Source organism: Lutra lutra, chromosome 10 (assembly GCF_902655055.1).
Source record: "Lutra lutra chromosome 10, mLutLut1.2, whole genome shotgun sequence".
Taxonomy (NCBI): Eukaryota; Metazoa; Chordata; class Mammalia; order Carnivora; family Mustelidae; genus Lutra; species Lutra lutra.
Window position 1 is genome coordinate 88801107 of NC_062287.1, and position 21748 is coordinate 88822854.

The window sequence follows — 21748 nt, forward strand, 5'->3', positions numbered from 1 at the left end:
AGCCCTGGAATAAATCCCACTTGGTCTCTCTCTCAAATAAATAAAATCTTAAAAAAAAAAAAAATAAAACTGATATTGGTACAAAGCACAAACATATTTAGACTTCACCAGTTATATATACACTAATGTGTGTGTGTGTGTCGTTAAACTATATCATTTGTGTAGCCTTGTATAACCACCACCACAGTCAAGATACTCAGCTGTATCACCACTACCCCCCTCATGTTACCCTATTTATATCTGTATCCATCCCCTCCCCCATCCCTAATCCAGCAACCATTAGTCTCTCTCCGTCTTGATAATTATGTTGTTTCATGAATGTAACATAAATGGAATCATACTGTATGTATGTAGCCTTTCAAGATTGACTTTTTTCACTAAGCACAATTTCTTTGAGGTTCATCCAAGTTGTTGTGAAAGTAATAGTTTGTTCTTTTTTATTGGTGAGTAGTATTCTTTGGTACGGATGCACCATGTTTGCTTGACTATTCACTGATTAAAGAACTTTCGGGTAGTTTTCTGGTTTTGCCTGTTATGAATAAAGCTGCTATGAACATTCATATACAAGTTCTTGCATGGGAATAAGTCTTTATTTCTGTGGGATAAATACCGAGGAGTGAAATTGTTAGTTTGTATGGTACGTCCATTTTTAGTTTTGAAAGGAACTGCCAAATTATTGTCCAGAGTGGCTGAATCCTCACAATTTTTCTGATGATTTTTCTCATCCATTTTTGAGGAGTGTGTAGTGGTAGCTCATTGTGGTTTTAACTTGTATTTCTTTAATGGCTAATGATATTATCTTTTCATGAGATTATTTGTCATTTATATATCTTCTTTGGTAAAATGTGGATGTCTCTAGTTTTTTTTAATTTGGATTTTTCTTGAATATTGGGTTTTGAGAGTTCTTTAAATGTTTTATGTGCTAGTCCTGTATTGTATTTGTAATTTATAAACATTTTCTTCTAGTCTGTGATTTTTTTTTCCTCTTCTTCACAAGATCTTAAAAAGATCTTAAAGAGGTCTTCTTAACAAGATCCTTCATAGAACAAAGTTTTGAATTTTGATGGAGCATAATCTATCACTTTTTTTCTTATAGAGCATGCTTTGAGTGTCAAGTCCAAGAACTCTTAGCCTAGTCCAATGTCCTAAAGATTGTCTATATTTTTTGGTGCTTCTTTTATAAAATCCACTATTTTACCTTGAGATGTTTTTATTATTCTTACTCCTATTACAGCCTTCATTGAAAAATACTTTCACTCCATTCCATATTGCTCTAATGTAAAAATAATCACGACACTGGTCATCAGAGTCATTCCTGTTCCAAAAATGGAGTCCTGTATAGGATGCATAGGTTATAATCCTCTTTAGGATAAGGAACAAAATCTGTTTCTATCAAGGCAGCTTTTGTGGGATCTGTGTTCATGGTAAGCATGTATTTAGTCCACATTTTTTTTTTAATTGGATGAAGTTTTTAGAATGGGTGTCTCCTTTTTCTCTTTTCCCCACGGTGAGATTTTGTCAAGGAAAAAAGTGTACCTGAAAATGCCTACTACTAAGACCTTTGCATGGATGGCAGTACTGCTTCTGCCTTCATAAGCTCTGTAGTCAATAGTAATCTCCAAGCTTTTCCCAACTCCAAGTGTTTCCTTTAAAATTCACTGCAGAATTGTACTTAGAGGAAGCATTTTTTATTTTTATTTTTTTTATTTTTTTTTTTTTCCAGAGAGGGAGGGAGGGAGAGAGAGGAGAGAGAGAGGAAGTGGCTAGGGACAGAGGGAGGAAAGGGAGAATCTTAAGCAGGGCTCAATCTTACAACCTTGGGATCATGACCTGAGCCAAAATCAAGAGTCGGACACTTAATGGACTGAGCCACCCAGGTGCCCTGGGGAAGTCTTTTTATAGAGGTCAAGGGGCGCCTGGGTGGCTAAGTTGCTTAAGTGTCTGCCTTTGGCTCAGGTAATGATTGCAGGGTCCTGGGATGATTCCCACATTGGGCTCTCTGCTCAGCGGGGAGCCTGCTTCTCCTCCTCCCTCTGCCTATCACTTCTCCTGGTGCTCTCTGTCTCTCTCTGTCAAATTAAAAAAAATAAAATAAAATCTATATAGAGGTCTAGATGCTTATGGCATCAACATTTTGGTGATAATGAAGAATTCTGTGCCTTTAGGTGTTAGGAAAGGGTCATTGGGAAAAGTTTATAACTTGAAGTGCAGCATATTCTTTGATGCTAGAATGGTACGTTTTTATCTCATGCTGATAAAACGCAGTAGAAGAGTTACTGTGTCCGTGCGTGCACGTGCGCGCGTGCGCGCACACACACACACACACACACACACTCTTTGCCTTTCTTTTCCTCAAGGTGTTTTGCATGTTATTGGGTACAGAGTGTTGTTGGAGGCCTGGGTATACCCATCTGGGTGAGATTGCTGCCTTTTCCTTAATTTCCTGCCAACTTTATGTATGCCTTGAAATTCATCATCAGAAGCATGCTATTACTACTTTTGATATGAGAACCACATTACTGTTTCTCATCAATAGTCATTACTTGACAAAAACCCTACCCAAAGTGTCTTTCTCAGATTTATTCTCTATCACTGGATTAGATGACCTTCAGGTTTCTCTCAGCCCTGAGAATCTGTGACAATTTCAGTCATTGGATTTCTTTCTCTCTTTTTAATACGATCTAAAAGACATGAAAAATATTAAAGGATGCAAAATCGGTGTTGTTCAGTCAAGGAAGAGGAAATCAGTTCATACTGGGTCTTTTCTGTCCCATAAATAAATCTGTACACTTGCCATGTAATTTGGTCTTTTTGAGATTTGCCCATTTTCCGAAATATAAAAGGAGACCCATCCTGTGAAGTACCAAGGTTGTTGGTTTCATTTCCGTAGGCAAGGTGAATTCTTTTGATAATATTTCATCTTACCGTTCAGCACACCAGGAGATTCTTATTGAGCAGAACTATGAAAATTTGAGAAAGTGGATTTTGACAGCCTCTGCACAACTCTTTAAAAATGTGTTATTTATTATTTTAGAATATCAGTAGTAAACCTTGCATTTAAAAAAGACAAGCCTATTTTTACCAACACACAGCTCTCTGTGCTGTTAAAAAACAGGTTAAAAAACACTTTGAGAGGAGACTAGTTCGTGGCGACTTGTTTCCAAAGATTTAACCACTCTTGCCTCTGAAAGTTGCATTTTCTTTAGGTAAGTTGCATTAAGCAGAGATCTGAAGATAAACATCAAAGATGCGTTAAATCAATGGTGAGAATTCCACATGCCATATTTTCATAATGATGTCCTTTCGGAGAGCACAGAACACAAACTAATTTGGGTGGTTAGTTTCTTTATTCAGTGGTAGGAACAGGACTCCAGGAAGATTAATGTGATTTTTCTCTCCATTTCTCAGTGACTGGAGAGGAAGAGAACCAAACCTGTGGTCTTCCTGTGAAATTTACTAGTCCAAGTGGAGCAAAACATCCTCCCTGTGTCTCCTCCTAATGGTTGTGATTGTGAAAGTGTTATGTGTGATTTGCTGGTCATTATTTCTACACATTTACTTATCTTCACAATATGTTCTGGGTCTTTCATGAAGAGCTCTAAGCCTTAAAATATAAAAATCAAACCAAAACAAAGAACCCTACTATGGGCAAGTGTCTCTCCTTTTTTTTTTCTTTAAGAAAGAATACTTCACAATAAAAACACAAACATGCACGAATGGCAACTGAAAAAGCATTGCTTCCTTCTACAAAACCACTGGGATTTGCATAAACCACTTGGCTGTCTGGTAAATGATTATCTGCTCTGTCAGTCCTTGGGGACTTTCAACATTAGGTTATATGTATTTTTATAGATAAGGAAAGCTATGAATTTGCAGGTGGGTATTTGTTAAACTCTTCAAATAATGACAGTTTAGGAAACTGGATTTTCCAAAAGTCTTTAAAAAGTCAACAAAAACATTTCTTCTCCTGTATTGCGATAACCACATGAATAAAATTAAAGGTCTTGAAGGAGTTTGAATGGGTGCTGTGCATAGCTTGTTAATTATTTCCCTTTTGGTAAAACTGAGATGTGTTAAGGCTAAAACCTCAAAATATACCACTTTGAGAATTGGAAAGGAAGTTTGAAAGAATTTCTATTATCGCTTTTAAAGCATCCACAAGGAGACATTTACAGCAATATAAAACACAACCTGGCTGCTTCTGTTTGGTATTTGCTCGCTGAAGTAGATTACCCAAGATGGTTTGAGGGAGAGATTGATGTCATTCAGAGTTGGAATTTTGCTGGGGTCCAGTTCTGGAAAAGCAGATTGACATTAACATTCCTGTAATTAAGTACATATCCTACTGACAGTGAAATAACAGTCACCTTCAAATTTATTTATTATTTTTTATCTAGCAACTGCAGCATAATTTATTAAACTTTGGCTTGCCAAAGCCTGGCAGTGTTACAGGTAAATTTGCATAAACCTCAAGTGATGCTTTTTCCTATATTTAATTTTCAGGTACAAATAGTTTGAGATAGTTTCTTTGGTTTTGAGTTCATCTACAGCTCTGTAGAAACTTTTTATTTTATTTTATTTTATTTTATTTTATTTATTTTTTAAAGATTTATGTATTTGGCAGACAGAGATCACAAGTAGGCAGAAAGGCAGGCAGAGAGAGAGGGGGAAGTAGACTCTCCGCTGAACAGAGAGCCCAATGCCGGCTCAATCCCAGGACTCTGGGGTCATGACCTGAGCGGAAGGCAGAGGCTTTAACCCACTGAGCCACCCAGGTGCCCCTATTATTTCCATCTTATTTTTGGGGTTCTGCAACACCACGTTTTTATCTAGAGGTGTAAACCATGAGTGCTTATCTTATTTATCTTTAGGTGACATCGGTGCCCTCAGAGGCAGAGGGTTCACAGTCAAAGCAGGTCAAGGACTGAGTATAATACTAAGTCTGATCTGTTACCATCATGATCATGGTGGCTGGCAGTTCTGAAGGGCCGTGTGTGCCCATTTGATCCTCAGAGTGATCCTGTGAGGAGGAGTGTGTGGAGTCATAGTTGCTTATTAAAAACCCTTATGGTCAGATGTGTTTCAGAATTCAGAATTTTTTGGAGTTTAGAAAGGTAATCAGGGATAATACCACATATGACACAAAATCTACAGTGGGGTCTGGGAAAGCACCTCAGAAACAAACCCGTTAATATTTCTTCAGGGAAATGTATGAGTAGTCACCCAGAGTCGAAGAAATAAAAGCCGTAAATACTTTCATGTTAATTCGAATCAGGTCTTGCCCCCAGATGAGGTTGGACATCATCTTATGAGAACACTTTTGTGTCTTTCTGAACTTTGGTAAATATCAAATAAAATGAGTAACAAATAACAAAGTTTTGCTCTTGTTTTAGAGAAACAGAAGAATCCCAGCCCTTTCTCCTCCTGCTGTACACTGTTGGAGAACCCCCTCCTTTTTATTATCCCCCACAAATTATACTGACTTTGTAGGCAGTAATGACTCTTCTGCTTTCTGTAGATAGTAAATTTCTCAAAGCTATGCAAGAATGATATTTCATACAGAATGAATGGAATTTAACAAGATGAAATATCACAAGGAAAAACTAAGTTCAAACTGCAAGGATGGAAGCATTGTGTCTCAGCTGACAGGCATTTAGTAGTGTGTTAAATGAACTGACAGTGCGAGGAGGCTATGGGCAATGTGGGTGCGCGTCGGCGACACAGTGCAGTGTTTGGAATGTGAGAGTTAGTCCGGTTTCACTGGATCCAGACCATGTCTGGGATCTTGGCTTCATTTTTGGATGGCATATTTTTTTTAAAAATATTTTATTTATTTATTTGAGAGAGAGTGAGAGAGAGCATGAGAAGGCGAGAAGGTCAGAGGGAGAGGCAGACTCCCTGTGGAGCTGGGAGTGCCATGCAGATCCTGGGACTCTGGGATCATGACCTGAGCCAAAGGCAGTTGCTTAACCAACTGAGTCACCCAGGTGCCCCAAGAATGGTATATTTTAAAGGGAGATGCAGACAGTATGAAATCTTTTCCAGGTAGATTGAGCAGGAGGGTGGAAACACTTGAAACTATGTCATGTTAGGCACAGGTGAAATAATTGGGTGACTTTAGTTGAAAGTTTTGCCAGCTTCTAGCAGTATTTGACTACTGTACCTCCTTAAATGAGTAATTTTAGCTTCATATTGATTGACTGCCAGCTGTATGCCCCATCCTAAGCTGTTAACATTTGGGGTACAAAAATGAAAAGACGGGGGCCCTGCCTTTCATGGGCTTTGTGTCTAATTGGACACAGAAATGTACACAGCTATTTCTAATACAATGTAAGTCGCAGTCCAGAAGCAGCACAGAGAAATTATGATCAGCTCTCTGTGGTGGTGGGAGATGGAAGGCTAAAGCCTTCAGAGAGAAACTGAATTCTGAGCTGGGTTTTGAAAAAGAAATTTAAGTGAGTGAAATAAAATTGAGGGACAGCATAGGCTTGTTCAAATATTTGGAAAGCTGTCCTGTAGAAGAAGGATTGAAATTATTCAGTATGATCTCAGGGGCTCAGGGACCAGTTGGGGAAATGTACAGGGAGAGAGATTTAAAAGAGGTCTTTAATAGAGCTGTCCAAAGGTTTCTTTGGAATGTTCAGAGTTCCTAGTCGCTGGGTGTGTTAAAGTACAGACAAGTCAATTGTTTGGCAGCAACAGTACAATAGTACATGGTGGGGGCAGAGTGTCATGTGACAGATAGAATGAAAAACATCGTGAAGTGCTAAGGCCATGCGTTCTAAGGATCCAGCTCTAGAACCCATTACTTCTACCTACTGGCTCTGTGACCTGAGCTCAGATTGTTACGAAGTTAACATTATCATGCTCAGAACAGCCCTTCATACATAGTAAGTGCTAAATAAGTAGCTTATGAATATAAGCTATTATTGTTGTCATTGGATGCGTGGTTGACATACCCTTTGAAATCCATGTCACCTTGAAAGACTGAATTTCTGCAGGTTTCTACAGCATTTTCAAGGAGACTGGTCCTGCACAATTCTCTAGCTCATGTTTTTCTTTGTCTTCTAGGTAAAGTGGCCTTGTGAGAAGGAATGCCTGCCCAAATATCAGATTTGGAGATCATGGATGAAGATCAATTAATTGAAGAAGTCTTGGATAAGTTTGTAAATTGCCATGAACAAACATACGAAGAATTCCTGAGCACTTTTACTCATCTTTCAAAAGGTAAAATGGGGAAGTAAACTTTCTACAGCAGTAGAGATAGATTTTATTATAATCTTAAGTCTTTGTTGCCTTTTCAAAAAGACTGTGCAGTAAGCATCCATTCCTTTCTTTCTTTTAATCAGGTGGTTGAGACAGATGGATATAAATACCAACGTTTTTATACAACCAAGAGTTGTATTATGGAGTCAGAGCCATTGCATTTGAAAATCAAAAGGGACCTGAGAAATAATTTTGTATAATTCCTTTATTTTTGAAGAAATGTAACTGCAAAGAGTGGAGATTTTTTAAAGTATATTTAAAACTTTTAAGACATATAGCATAGTATAGGCTATGGAGTTACACTATATCCATTTGGATCCTGGTGTTGCCACTTTCTGGGCATGTGACCTTGGGGGAGGGGTTTGAGTTGGGGTACGGGTAAAAGCAGTACCTTAAAGGATGAAGTTTGGGGCGCCTGGGTGGCTCAGTGGGTTAAAGCCTCTGCCTTCAGCTCAGGTCATGATCCCAGGGTCCTGGGATAGAGCCCCACATCGGGCTCTCTGCTCTGCAGGGAGCCTGCTTCCCTTCCTCTCTCTCTCTGCCTGCCTCTCTGCCTACTTGTGATCTCTGTCTGTCAAATAAATAAATAAAATCTTTAAAAAAAAAAAAAAGGATGAAGGTTAATTGAGGTAATTTCAAGTCAAACTCTGAGCCTAGTGGCAAGCAGGTAAATCCTTAATGAATGCTAGGTATTGTGTTGTTGTCATCGTTATGATGATGATGCTAGGGTTTCTAGAGAATGGAAACAATCTTTAAATCGGAAGTGATAAATTAAAGCCTAAACGCCATGCCCATGTTGCCTGTTTCATTATGCCTTGTGTTTCTTCTATTGAGCTAACATTTAAAAGTTGGGAAATTTTTTTTTTTTAAAGATTTTATTTATTTATTTGACAGAGAGAGAGATCACAAGTAGGCAGAGAGGCAGGCAGAGAGAGGGAAACAGGCTCCCCGTGGAGCAGAGAGCCCGATGCGGGACTCGATCCCAGGACCCTGAGATCATGACCTGAGCCGAAGGCAGCGGCTTAACCCCCTGAGCCACCCAGGCACCCTAAAAGTTGGGAAATTTTACATCAAAATACTGACTTGTTTTGTTTATTTCCAGTTAAGAGAGGAGACCTGTTACCTCTTATTTCCGTGATGGCAATAGCAGCTAGAGTTGGGGAGCCCTTGCTGTATGAGCTCCCTGTTGGTCACACCCTCTGGCTCTCACACGTGGTAAAAACGTGTGTGTGTGCCTTGCCTGCTTCATTCACCCAAGTGGTGCCTGTAGGCGTTGAGTTTGTCATCTTCGTTCTGGGTTTCGCTTCAGCCCGCCTGCTACTGACTTGCTATCAGTCTGGTCCTTTGAGGGTCATTGATTTACATCTGTGAGGCAGTAGGTTTCCCCCCCTTGCTGCGCTATGGACTCAGCGGAGGGTATTTTTTTTTTTTTTAAAGATTTTATTTATTTATTTGACAGAGATCACAAGTAGGCAGAGAGGCAGGCAGAGAGAGAGAGGAAGGGAAGCAGGTTCCCTGCAGAGCACAGAGCCCGATGTGGGGCTTGATCCCAGGACACTGGGAACATGACCTGAGCCGAAGGCAGAGGCTTTAACCCACTGAGCCACCCAGGTGCCCCTCAGCGGAGGGTATTGTAGAGCGCGGTGATTCTGGGGCCTCCTCTGATTCTTAACTGGGGCCCAGAAATCCCCACTTTGTAAAAATTCCCCCTGGGGATTCTAATGTGTACCTGACTGAGAACGGGGAGTTTCAGAATCTCCCGAGGTGGTGACATTTGTCAGGATACTTGACTTCATGATTTTAAACCATGACTCATGTGTCCTTGACAAATGTGTAAGAAAGGTATTTACAGTGAAGAAAAGGAAAAGTGGTTTTACCTTGCTTCCTTTTTTTTAAGATTTTATTTATTTATTTGTCAGAGAGAGAGAGCCCAAGCAGGGGGAGTGGCAGGCAGAGGCAGAGGGAGAAGCAGGCTCCCCACGGAGCAAGGAGCCTGATGCGGGACTCTATCCCAGGACCCTGGGGTCATCACCCGAGCGGAAGGCAGATGCTCAACCAACTGAGTCACCCAGGCGTACCTCTACCTTGCTTCTTTTGCAAGATAGTTGTGATGAAGTTTTAGAATGTAGGTGAGGTTCAGTGGGGTGAAGTCTGGAGCCGATAACCAAGAAAGAATTCTTCAGACATCTTTGGTGCAAAATGATGGTTTATTAAAGCCACAGGCAGAAAGAGCTGCTGCCCCGGGGTTGTGAGGCGTGACAGGTTATATATGATGGCGTTGGTGGCGGGGTAAGGAAAAAAAGGAGGTTTCAAAAGAACTTTCATATGCTAAAGAGGACCTACAGGATACTGGAGGCCTTGAGGCCTTGTCATTGTCAAGGTCCTTTTCCCCTTCTTAACAAGGTATTAACATTAACATAGTTGGGAGATTCCTAAAGAATGTCACACTTGTCCCACCCAGGAGTTGGGGGAGGAGTAGGGTGTCAGCTTTTGCTTTGCCCTCTGCCAGCCTTCTGTTCCCTCATCCACTGAAATATCTATATTTGTTTTGTTTACAGTTTTAAACTGCGGACTGTGTTTTTGTTTACACTTAATGGAAAAATTAGGTAATATCTAGTTTACTTTGGGGTTGTGAATGATCTCCTTTGACAGGATATGTGGATCCAACTACTCTTGATTAATGGCCAAATCATCTTTTGGTCTGTGACCTTGGGTTTGGGAAGATGTTTGCCTTCTCTGAGCCTAATGATTTTGTTCCATGCTCTCTGTACCTAACAGAGCAGCATGAATGGTTGGGGTAGGGTCCTGGAAACAAGTAACACTAGCAGGATTAATACATTCTGAATGCCAGTGGCATTTTGATAACCCAAATTATTTTTGGAAATTAGTTGTAAAGCTGATTTTATTTTCATACTCTGGAAAAGTAAGAACTTCTTGCAAGCACGTGGATATTTTAAAGAAGTTATAATGTTTTTGTTTTGCGGCTAAGGGGTATATTCTGTTCTCAGATTTCTGTTAGGTCATTGCATGCTGAGAAAGAAACTGTTGCAGATGTGGTGACTTCATTGCAAGTTCAGTTTTGGGCCCCAAACGGAGCTGAAATAAATGATGACGCAAGTCACATAAACTGCATCTCCAAGCGCACTTTTTTTTTTTTTCTCCTTTCAAAATATCCCTAGGCGCCAGTTCACATTATAAACTAATGACCTGAAAAAAATTCTTCTTAAAGCACAAAGAATTGTGAGTGCAAAAATGTGTCTTCAATCAGTAAGCATCCTTGTCCCCCCTGAAACATTTAAGTACCTTCTGAAAAACCAAGCAGCCCTTAGGGACAGCCAGGGCATCGAGTGACAGCCCGAAGAATTGATCGAAGTGATTGTGGTTCTGTTTTAAGGAAGACAGGAAAGCTGTTCCTTCAGACTTTGCCCCTTCTTTCTAGCCCTTCGTCTGTCTTCGTGTGCTCGGTTTTGCTAATGTGTAGAATCTTCTCCCTGTGAAAGTGGTTATCAATACACTCTCATGTACATTTCTTTAGAGTTTGGTTTCTCAAGTCTATTACGATTTCCCCTGACTGACTGTTCTACTTATTTTTATAATAGTTATATGCCAGAATGTTTATAGGATTCATTTTCTTTCCAAGAGTGTTAAAAGGGTCAGTAATCCTATTAAAAATATTTCCCTGGAAAAAATTTAACCATAGCCTGGTTGTAAGAAACTCACATCACTGCTTCAGACTGTTGGAAAATCACTGGAAACTGTAAATATTGTAGCAAAATCCTTGCTCCAGTATGTTGATGTTGATCACGTTTGGAAGGTTTTTTTTTTTTTTTTTTTTTTTCTTAAAGCAACTCTGTTATTTTTAGATCATGGTACATACTTGATAATAAATACAATGTTCTATCAAAATGTTTAAAGAGACATATTAATTATTTGTTTTAAACAAACAGTTATAATTGAATTCTCAGTAGTGTTATCAATTCAAGAGAGTAAGACCAAGTCGTAAGATTTGTATTAGAAAATCAGTGTGCAGAATTTGGTTTTATTCATTATTGGTGAAGATGTTGTTATGTTGTTGATATTATTGTGGGTAAAGATAAGAGACTAAGTTTCAATCTTTGGCATCTCAGTTTCTTTGTGAATGTGATTAATTTACAGGTTAAAAATTTTTTTTTTTAAATTTATTTATTTGTCAGAAAGAGAGAGAGAGCACAAGCGGGGAGAAGGGATAAAGGTAGAGGGAGAAGCAGGCTCCCCACTGAGCAGGGAGCCCGATGTGGGACTTGATCCCAGGACCTTGAGATCATGACCTGAGCTGAAGGCAGAGGCTTAACCAACTGAGCCACCCAGGCATCCCTAATTTACAGGTCTTTCTAAACTATCCATCTAAACGAAAAACACTCTTTTCCCTCCTTTGTCTGACATATTCCTGTCATTTGCCTAAGTTATAAAAACACAGATGTGAAAATGTATTTGATTTTCTGTTAATGCCTTTATTCACTTATTCATTAATCTGTGTCTTCTAATGGTCTATGTATTGTTTTAGGTGATGAGGATCCAAAAATAAGATATAGGTTATGTTTTCAAGCTCATAATCTAGGAGGGAAGATGAATAAGTAGACAAAAAGTTACATGAGTGTATGATAAATACCAGAATGGAGGAAAATACAGAGTTCTGTGAGAGCTCATAAGAGGGACATACAGCTCTGACTTGGGTGGGGAAGACAGTATAATCTACCCATTGAAGAGGATGCCCATAGTGAGTCTGCAGTAACTGCTGAACCAAAAATTGCCTTGGGTCCTAAGACATAAGTAAAATAGAATGCAGGAAGTTTTGGCATATAAGAGCAAAATTGAAAGATGTTAAAAATGCCTCCGTTGTTGATTGTCCTTTAGATCATGTTTCCATTTGTTTTAGTACTAATATATATATTCTTTAAATAATATATGGAGGAGGTGGAGATGGAGCCTTGTTTTAGTAAGGGTGAGAGTTATTTCTAACTTCCTTTCACACCAAGATTACCGCACAATCTGATTTGGGAGCCATCTGCTCCCAGTTTTTAGAGTGTTAGTTACTACTCATATTGTGGTCACACAGAAATTAAATATTTAAGAAGCCAGTGACTTAGAAATGGACATTCAATCTTTTTAAGTCCATTTGTCACAAATAGTAGAAACCTTGGGGGGAGGGTTATAGTAGTTACATCCAGATCTTAACGTCTCTCTCTCTCTCTCTGAGACACACACGCGCGCGCGCACACACACTGTCATTGTTCTGATTTTGTTCTTCAGGCTGCATGATTAATTTTCATTAAAGTTACCCACTTTGCCAACTGTTTAACTTAAAATAGTTTGGAAATTGAAATGAATCTACTGTGATTTTTATGATTAACTGTTAACTAATTCTTTGTTTTTCATTCTCTCCTTTTAATCTTAGAACACGTAGGACCCTTCCCCAGTGATTCTACCAGTTTCTATATTACCACATAACAGCTCTCTATGCACTGCTGTATTTATCTATTCTAACCTGTTTTCCTGTGTCTAGATCAAAGATTTTGTTTCTGATTTTGATGTGTGATTTCATTTCTAGTTCTCTTGATGCTCTTCTCATTTCACTTGCAATACTTTGTGATTTTAGTGTTTTATTATTCTTTCAATGTGTCTTTGAAAAAAAAGCCCATTGACTCAACCTCCCTCTTCCTTCATGCTTGTTAATATAAGAATTAAATTCCTCCTGAGGGTAGAACATTCAGGACACATGGCCAATGCCTGTGGCTTTATAAACTGGTGGTGGTCTGGCCTTTGATTGTTCCAAACTCTTAGGGTTTCAAAACCTCTAAATAGGTTTCAATTTTTCTTAGATTTTAGTAATCTTACGTAATCATAAGAGAGTATATTCCATATTTTTTACTTATTCACATTTAGTTCTATAAGGAGCTATGCCAATGCTCTGTCACCATTGCAAATTTCAGGAAGGTACAGTTACCATATGATGTGATCACTAGGTCCGCATTGTCTAGTACGGACCACTAGCCCATGTGGCAGGCAGTTGAGTACTTGAAGTGTGGCTAGTGCTGCTCACTGAGTTTTAAATTTCACTTAATTTTAATTAGTTTAAGCTTAAATAAAAATATTGCTACTCAGTTCAGTTATTGGAAAACTTTTAAATGTGTTTGGGACAACTTCGATGTGTGAATCAATTTTTTCAAATGTAAATTTTGTGAAATACATGGTAGTTCCTCCCCATCCCCCATCTGTGGTTTCACTTTGTATGGTTTTAGTTACCTGTGGTCAACCAGGCTTTGGAAGCAGATGGTCCTCCTTCTGAATTATCATTAGAAGGTCCTAGTAGCCCAACACTACATCACAATTGCTGTCTCGTTCATATCACTCCATCTCTTCCAATAGGCATTTTATCATCTCACATCACCACAAGAAAGAAAAGGGTAAATATGGTATAATAAGATATTTTAGAGAGACCACATTCACATAACTTCTATTATAGTATGTTGTTGTAATTATTCTACTTTATTGTTGTTAATCTCTTACTGTATCTAATTTCTAAATCAAACTTTATCATAGGTATATATGTACTGGAAAAAACCAGTATAGATAGGGTCTGGTACTATATGTAGTTTCAGGCGTCCACTGAAGGTCTTGGAGCAAATTCCTCATGAAAGAGGGGTTGACTACTACAAATACAGATCGAGTATTTCTGATGAGAAATTCACATCTGAATTGAGATACGCTATAAATGCAAAATATGCACAGGGGTTTGAAATCTTAGTATGAGAACAGAATGTAAAATACCTCAGTAACATTTTTATTTTAACTACATTTGAAATGACAATATTTTGGAAAATTGGCTTAAATAAAATACATTATGAATATTAACTTCACTTTCAAAACTTTTGAAAATGTGGTTGCTTGAAATTTTAAAACCACACCTGTGGCTTATGTTCTATTTCTACTGGGCAGCACTGCTAGAGACCAGTGGTTCTTAAAGTTGGCTGAGTATCAAAAAGACTTTTACAATGTCAAACTTGTATAAGACTAAAGATTTCCAAAAAAAAAAAAAAAAGAAAAAAAAAAACAAAAAGAAAGACTAAAGATTTCTAGACACTATCCTGGGCTTATTAAATGAGACGCTCTATAGTGAGGGGTCTAGGAATTTTTACATTCATAAGGCTCTTAACTAGTAATTTGGCTCCACTAGTTTTGAGACTACAGTTCTGGCAATGCAGTCCCCCACACAGAGAAGCAGACATTGCCAGTGATTTTGCAAAGGAGGGGAGAAACATGGGAGTTAGGGAGCCCTGCAAGGACCCTGAACCGAAATACATCTTTAGGGATATGGACCAGGAGAGGGGCACAAGGAAAGCAGGGAAGGCTAATGAGACCCTGAGGGCACTTGGCAACAAGTGAGTCACGGAGGACAAGGGAGAAGAAAAGAAAGAGTGAAAGAGCAGTCACAGGTGTCCTGCCTGGGAGAGGCCGAGCCCACAGAGGCAGAGGGACCTGTTCAAAGGTCCACGGTTCTCATTTTCAGGAGGCTTTTGTTTCTTTTTTTATTGGGCGTCACTTCTGTCAAGAGTTTAGGAATCCTGATCTGAGATTTGCTTCACTCCTCTGGACTGTTAAGTTTTGAGTTGTCAGTTCAGGCAAAGGAATATCACTCCGCGTACTTGACAACCTCTAGAAAATGTAATTAAAAATGAAAGTGGTGACAGGGCATAAAACAACACTCTTCCGAAGCTGACATATCATTTTGGTCCCCAAAGCTGTTTTGAATGGGAACGTTAGAAAAACACATCTTTAAACTTCCATAGGGGTACAGAGAGTCTTTTCCCCGTCTGAAGGATGCATTTAAGGTAGGCTGTAGAAAAATACCACAGAGAAAAAAATAGCCAAAGCAGCTGGCCCTCTTACCAATCTCAGAGCAGGAAAGAAATTTCAGTGGAGCATAAAAAACAGCTTTCTCTCACTCGTAAAAGAAAACACCACAACAAAAAAATAATCCTTGCTGTGTAGCCTTTTGCGGTTGTTTTCAGTCGGTATTAGACAGAGACCAGCGGGCTTAACATTGTTTTGATACCCTTGCAACTGGCATATCGCCAGCTAGAGAAAGCTGGAGCGAACGGCCCGGCTTTCTGCTTCCAGGTGGCACTCACGCCCCAGTTTCTGGGCGGTTGTTATCAGGCACTTTAATTCCCTACTGAATATTGAGTGGTGTTTTCAGTTCACAGGCCATTTGCAGTGTCTTTCTGTTTTTCCTTTTTTTTTTTTTTTTTTTTAAATTTTCCGTTAGTCACACCGAGGGAGAAAAAAAAAGGCTGCTTGGGAGGCACGTTTGGAAATGGGAGTTTAACAGCGAAGCCCACGGTGGAAACAGCCCAGCAAATAGCAGCCACCTTCCTTCCACTGAAGACCTAGGCCACTGGGATGTTAACCTCAAGGGAAAGTTGGAGGAGACATCCTAGGAGGACTTGCTAATGAAAGCAACCAGGTGATTAAAAAACCCCACTAATTAGTCTGGCATCCCAAGGGAGAGGATAAGGAAACCCCTTCGAAGCTTTCCATTGACCCTTTTTTTTTTTTTTGTATTGCTAAAAAGAGTGGGAAAAAAAAAAGAACATGGTTTTATATTGATATAAATCAAACTTATATAAGACTAAAGATTTCCAAAAAAAAAAGAAAAAAGAAAAGCCTAAAGATTTCTAGACACTATCCTGGGCTTATTAAATGAGAGGCTCTATAGTGAGGGGTCCAGGAAGTTTTACATTCATAAGGCTCTTAACTAGTAATTTGGCTCCACTAGTTTTGAGACTACAGTTCTGGTAATGCAGTCCCCCACAGAGAGAAGCAGACATTGCCAGTGATTTTGCAAAGGAGGGGAGAAACATGGGAGTTAGGGAGCCCTGCAAGGACCCTGAACAGAAATACGGTTTATATTGGTTTCATATCAGTAGCTATATGTAAGTGACTTCTTCATCAAAATACAGTACCAAATACCACCTAGAAGGCTGAAGGAGGAAAAAGTGTTGAACAAAGTGAAATCATTACTAGCAGAGCCAAGCCTGGTGGAAGAAACAGCCCCAGCAGCACTACCCTACTCTTTCTCTCTGGGGGAACATCTGTAAACTGTAATTAAGCAATTTTCATTTTTTTTCTCTATTCCTTTTGTCATCACTAAATTAGTACATTTTAGGGAACAAATTGACAAATTAGGGAACACAGAAAAGCACTGGTTCGTGACAGAAGGAAATTTCTCCCCTCAAATTACGGTGCATTTTGAGCTGATTAATCTATTTTGTTTTAGATATATGAGCGTAAATGTTCAGCTGTGGTTGTTAAGATTCATATTCTACCCATGAATATTTGGCCCATAGATAATCGTTTGTTTTCTGTGCCTGCTATAGTTCAGGTGTAATTGCATAAAGGAGAGAAAATGTGTTTAAGTATTTACAACATTTTGAATTATAAACATTGAATTTATTTTTGGCAGCATTTTTTAATGCATAGTATTTTGTTGCAATAAATTTGTTTCTCAGTGAAATAAAATATTATGAGCTTTTTAATTTGGTTGGCCTACAAATAAAGAATAATTTTCTTTGATTCTCTGTATATGTTTTCAACGTGTATATATTATATATATTTCGTGTGTGGATATAAATGAGAGAGGTAAATTTTCTTAGGCAAATGGAATCTTTTTTAAAAGATTTTATTTATTTATTTATTTGTTAGAGTGAGAGAGAGAGAGCACAGGCAGGTGGAGTGGCAGGCAGAGGCAGAGGGAGAAGCAGGCTCCCCACGGAGCAAGGAGCCTGATGCAGAATTTGATCCCAGGATCCTGGGATCATGACCTGAGCCGAAGGCAGCCACTTAACCGACTGAGCCACCCAGGTGGCCCAGGCAAATGGAATCTTGAACTTCTATAAAATACAAGCAGAAAACTGCTAGTGGCCAAAGAAACTTTAAAGATGGTCACAGTCACCCTTTAAGCGGCTGATGAAAACAATATTGAGTGAGTGCACAGTTGTTTTGTATGCATTGGTCTTTAACTTGAGACCTTATTTTTATTAGTCATTGTTAAATGTACTGTTACGCTTGAAAAGAAAGAGTAAATTATGTAGCTTGGAACTGAGGTGGTTTTAAGACTGTATCCTTTGATTCAGTTGAATAAGTCTGTATTCAAATGTGTGTGGCTTTCAAATCTGGAATCTCTCAGCCGTAGACCAATAATATTTTCTTTGAAATGGTCAGCTAAACCCAAAGGGATACAAACAGGAAACTTTATCGCAGCCAAACTCACATCTTCCTTGTATGACACTCAAACCACAGTCTGTCTAGTTTGAGATTGTTAGTGTCTTTTTTCTTCCCCGTCCTACTTGGATTCCCTCCAAATGAGATAGACTTAAGTGGCACCAGTTAACTCGTTCTCCTTGAAGCCCACTGCTTCTTTAACACAGAGAAGAATCATACCATTTTCATGTGTTTTTTGAACTTAGCCTGACTTTGCCTTAGGTTTTATAGTGTATGGATTGCTGATTAGAAAAAGGGGATTGTGGATCAAGTGCCACATTTTCCTCCTCTCCTCCATCAATTATGCTTTGTGTGACTTGTAGCCAGTCATCTAATTTCTGGGTATTAGGCTTAGTCCCCAATTAAAGTGTCACTGCAGTTCTTCTTGCAAATGTTGAAATCATTTCTGTATTGACTGTGTTCCTGCTGTATTTTAGGCATTGAGCTAAAATCTGGGAATATAAGATGAACGAGACAGAGTCCCTAGTCTAATACGTCATTCTTACTTATTTCTGTGTGCTCTGTGTTTCAAATGCTCTGGATGTGTGAAGGCACAATAGCAGTCAAGCACACTATAGTTAGAGGTCAGTTGGTAAGCTAGTACTAACCACTCTTTACATAGTGCTGATAAAACAATATGCAGAATATTGCCTTTGGTCTGGGGGACTCAGTTTTAGATTAGAATAAACCCTCTGTATGAGTTTAAAAAAGAGCAATCAATGATTAGAAGGGTAGATTTTTCAGACTGTTTTTCCTCCTTTTTTGACTTTGAGCTTTTTTTTTTTTTTTTTTTTTTAAATGAGGGACACCCTGAAGTGCACTGAAAAAAAAAATGAGGGAATGTGAGAGACATGTACAATTTAAGTATGTTCTTGCATTGCCCCAAGGCTTTATACCAATGAATTGGTCCTGCATTATTGCAAATTTGGGCAGTTTGAAAACTCCTAAAAAGCATTTATTTGTAAAAGGGTAGAAAAACCTTGCTCGCATTCCCTGACTTTCTCCAACCTGTGTGAATAAAAAAGGTTGTCTTACGTTGATGCATCACTGTGTGTAGGCAGGCAGATGGAGGGTATGATGTCAGGGTGAAGGAAGATTTTTTAGGTTGATGGGATTTGGTTTTATGAAGAGTTTAGTGTACTGCTCTTTTATTTCTCATTCTGTTGCGAGCAGGGCCACTGTTATGGAAAGGGTTCTCTTTGAGCTTAGGATTCAGAAGACCTGGTCCAGGCATTTATTAATTCTTTGACACTGCAGGCCTGCCACTTATTCTCTCTGAATCTGTAAATCAGGGATAATTCTGCCTGCTCATTATGTCTCATATGGTTGTGAGGTGAAGCCAATGAAATATACATGAAGGTACTTGGTAGGTTTTAAAAAGATGTACTCTGGTATGGTTTTATTTGTGGAGACTATTTATGATTTAAAAGAGAAACATCAAGGTTAAATAGTAAAAAAAAATCTTAAATCTACAGTATAAAGAAGTTAAAAGTATTGTTTACAGTGTTAGCTGTCCACACCCTTGGTGGAGTCAAAACGAACTCTGTATGGTATATATTGTGTAGTATCTATGTATAGAGTCTCTTGTATAGTGAAGACTGCACTGTTCAGGGAATAATCCTACACTGGCCTCTGGTGGATAGACTAAATAGTATGTCTACACAGAACCTTGAAGCAAAGGTATTTATATACTTTGACAAAGATATCAGATACTACATCTTTTTTTTTAATTGAAGTATAATTGACACACAATGTTACATAGTTTCGGTTGTACAACATAGTGATTCAGCAACTCTGTGCATTGTAATGTGCTCAGCACATGTGTAGCTACCATCTGTCACCATACAACACTATTAAAATTCCATTGGCTCTACTCCCCGTGCTGTCCCTTTCATCCCCGTGACTTCTTCATTCTATAATGAAAAGCCTGTACCTCCCTCTCTTTTTAATTCTCTATTTCTGCATTCTACTCCAAGGAACCTTTACTCGGGAGTCTTACCTCAAGTATCATTTAATAAGCTTATTAAAATGGGGATTCTTGGGGAATTGGTCCCCAAATTTTGGTTCAGCAGTGCTAGTGTATGGATGGACGAGGAGCCTTGACTTCTGGACCAACTTTCAGAAATATGCTCTGAATGAGATCAAGGAGAGGAAGGGGGAAATGTGTGTGTTCCATAAAATTCTCTGCTTTTGTATGTACTGCATTTTCCTAGGAATAAGGCCCACAGCTTTCATGAAGAAATCATCTACATGCCCTGCCCAGGGAGTAAGAACTATTATTTTACTTTCACCATAATTTTTTTTGTTTGTTTGTTTAATGTCACCATTTTGTATTATTTAAAAAGGAACTTCGACAGTAGACAAAGAATGATGGGTTATAGGAATAATTTTACTGTGATCTTGCCGATCTCTGATAGGGAGAACAGGGTATACTTGCTTACAGAACTTTAAGGTGAGCTTTGGATTAGCGTATATTCTGTCCCAAGTCTGAAGGATTGTAGAGCATGTGTGAACAGGCCAGAGTTATTCCATCACAGGGAAAATTGGGCTACTTGTGTTATTGCTGGAAAAACTACATTCTTTATGAGCATTTTGCCATTGGCAAGTGCACAGGCAACAGTGTTAGGAGACCACATGGGCATGGAGGTATGTTGTCGCCTGTACTTCTAGGAAATGTTCCTCCAGTAATTTCGGTGCCTTTGGTACCTTTTTTGCTGTGTATTTTATACATGAAGGTACTTTTAAAACTTACTGAGATGTAAAATTTTATGATTAGATAACTAGGATTTAAAAAAGGGACATCAAAGTTGAATGTTAAAAGAATCTTGTGTCTACAATATAAAGAAATGTAAATGTGAAATATTATGTATGTATATGTATTCTTTTCTTAGTATTTCTAAGAACAACTTTTTAAGAAGGAAGGAGATGCTTGTAGGTATTCTCCCTAGATTAAAGATTAGAAGAGACTTGGTTAGATAAAATGCTTTTCACCTCTACAGATAAGTTTATTTTTTGAAGAGACTTGGTTAGATAAAATGCTTTTCACCTCTACAGATAAGTTTATTTTTTGTTCATGGTAGGAAAGTCAGAAAATAAAGAGGCATGAACACACACACCCTCACACACAAACAAAAAATACACTTTTTCTATAGCAGTAACATTTTTAGCTGCTGCACCATCCCTCAGAATAAAGATGACATTCCCGAGTCTCCTTGCAGCTGGGTATAACTGTTTGCCTAAGTTTGTGCCAATAAGAAGAGAGGGGAACTGATATGTGTAACTTCTGGGGTGATATCTTCAAGAAACATGGCCTAGACTCCTTTAATCCTTTTCTTCCAGCCGGAAATAGGCAACTGTGGGAGTGATCCTTAGACACAGAGATGGAAGCCATATGCCAAGGATGGCACAGCATCCCACCAGCCTGTTTCCTTGGACCATCTCATGGAACACAGCCTGCCCGCTTGCCCTAAAGTATTACCTGAGAGAGAAATGAAATTCCTGTTTGAGCTGCTCTGTTTTGGTGCCTCCTTGATATAAATGGCTTAAACTATGCCTTTGCTAATGACAGAAGGGAACAGAGGTACACACTGTCTCCTCTTTATCCTCTTGCATAGAGCAAGAGTGTGTCATGCACCGTTGTGGACCATGTTGGAGAAGGGTGGTGCCCTAGGGATGGCAGAAAGGAAGAGGTAGCCCGGGTTCTAGAATAATTCTGGGAAGCAGAATAACCATGTTATTATGGATTCTGTGCATCTCTATATTAATGCATGAGAGAGAAATAAACTTCTATTCCATTTAAGCCATGCTTACTTGAGGTGTCTGTTTCATACAACTAAAGCGGTATCCAGTTAACTAATTAATAAAACTGTAATCCTGTATCTAAGAGATAAACCATGGGTGTATACTTCCTTGCTGAATTATTCTATTAGTTTGTGTATAGATGCATTTATTAGCTACAAACATGGGACTTAGAGACAACCAGGATTTGAATCTGAGCTCCGCTGTTTCCTAATGAGGTGGTCTTGAGAAAGTTTTTAGAATCTCTGAGTTTTAGTGTTATCATCTGTAAAATGGGTATAATAACCTCTACTTCATAGATGTGTTATTATGATTCAATAATCATATATACAAAAACCACAGATACATTTTTATATTTATTTATATTAACAGTACCTAAATTATA

At 38.7% G+C, this 21748-nt stretch overlaps 1 protein-coding gene across 5 annotated transcripts in view; it reads left to right on the forward strand.

Moving 5' to 3' along the window:
• IFTAP (intraflagellar transport associated protein) overlaps positions 1 to 21748 on the forward strand; it is a 68651-nt gene that overhangs the window by 12930 nt on the left and 33973 nt on the right. For all 5 annotated transcript variants that reach the window (XM_047693203.1, XM_047693202.1, XM_047693204.1 and 2 more), the window contains one exon: positions 7072 to 7227. In XM_047693203.1, the coding sequence (XP_047549159.1) occupies positions 7095 to 7227 (133 nt within the window). In that variant the 5' untranslated portion in view covers positions 7072 to 7094. The remainder of the gene's footprint in view (positions 1 to 7071; positions 7228 to 21748) is intronic.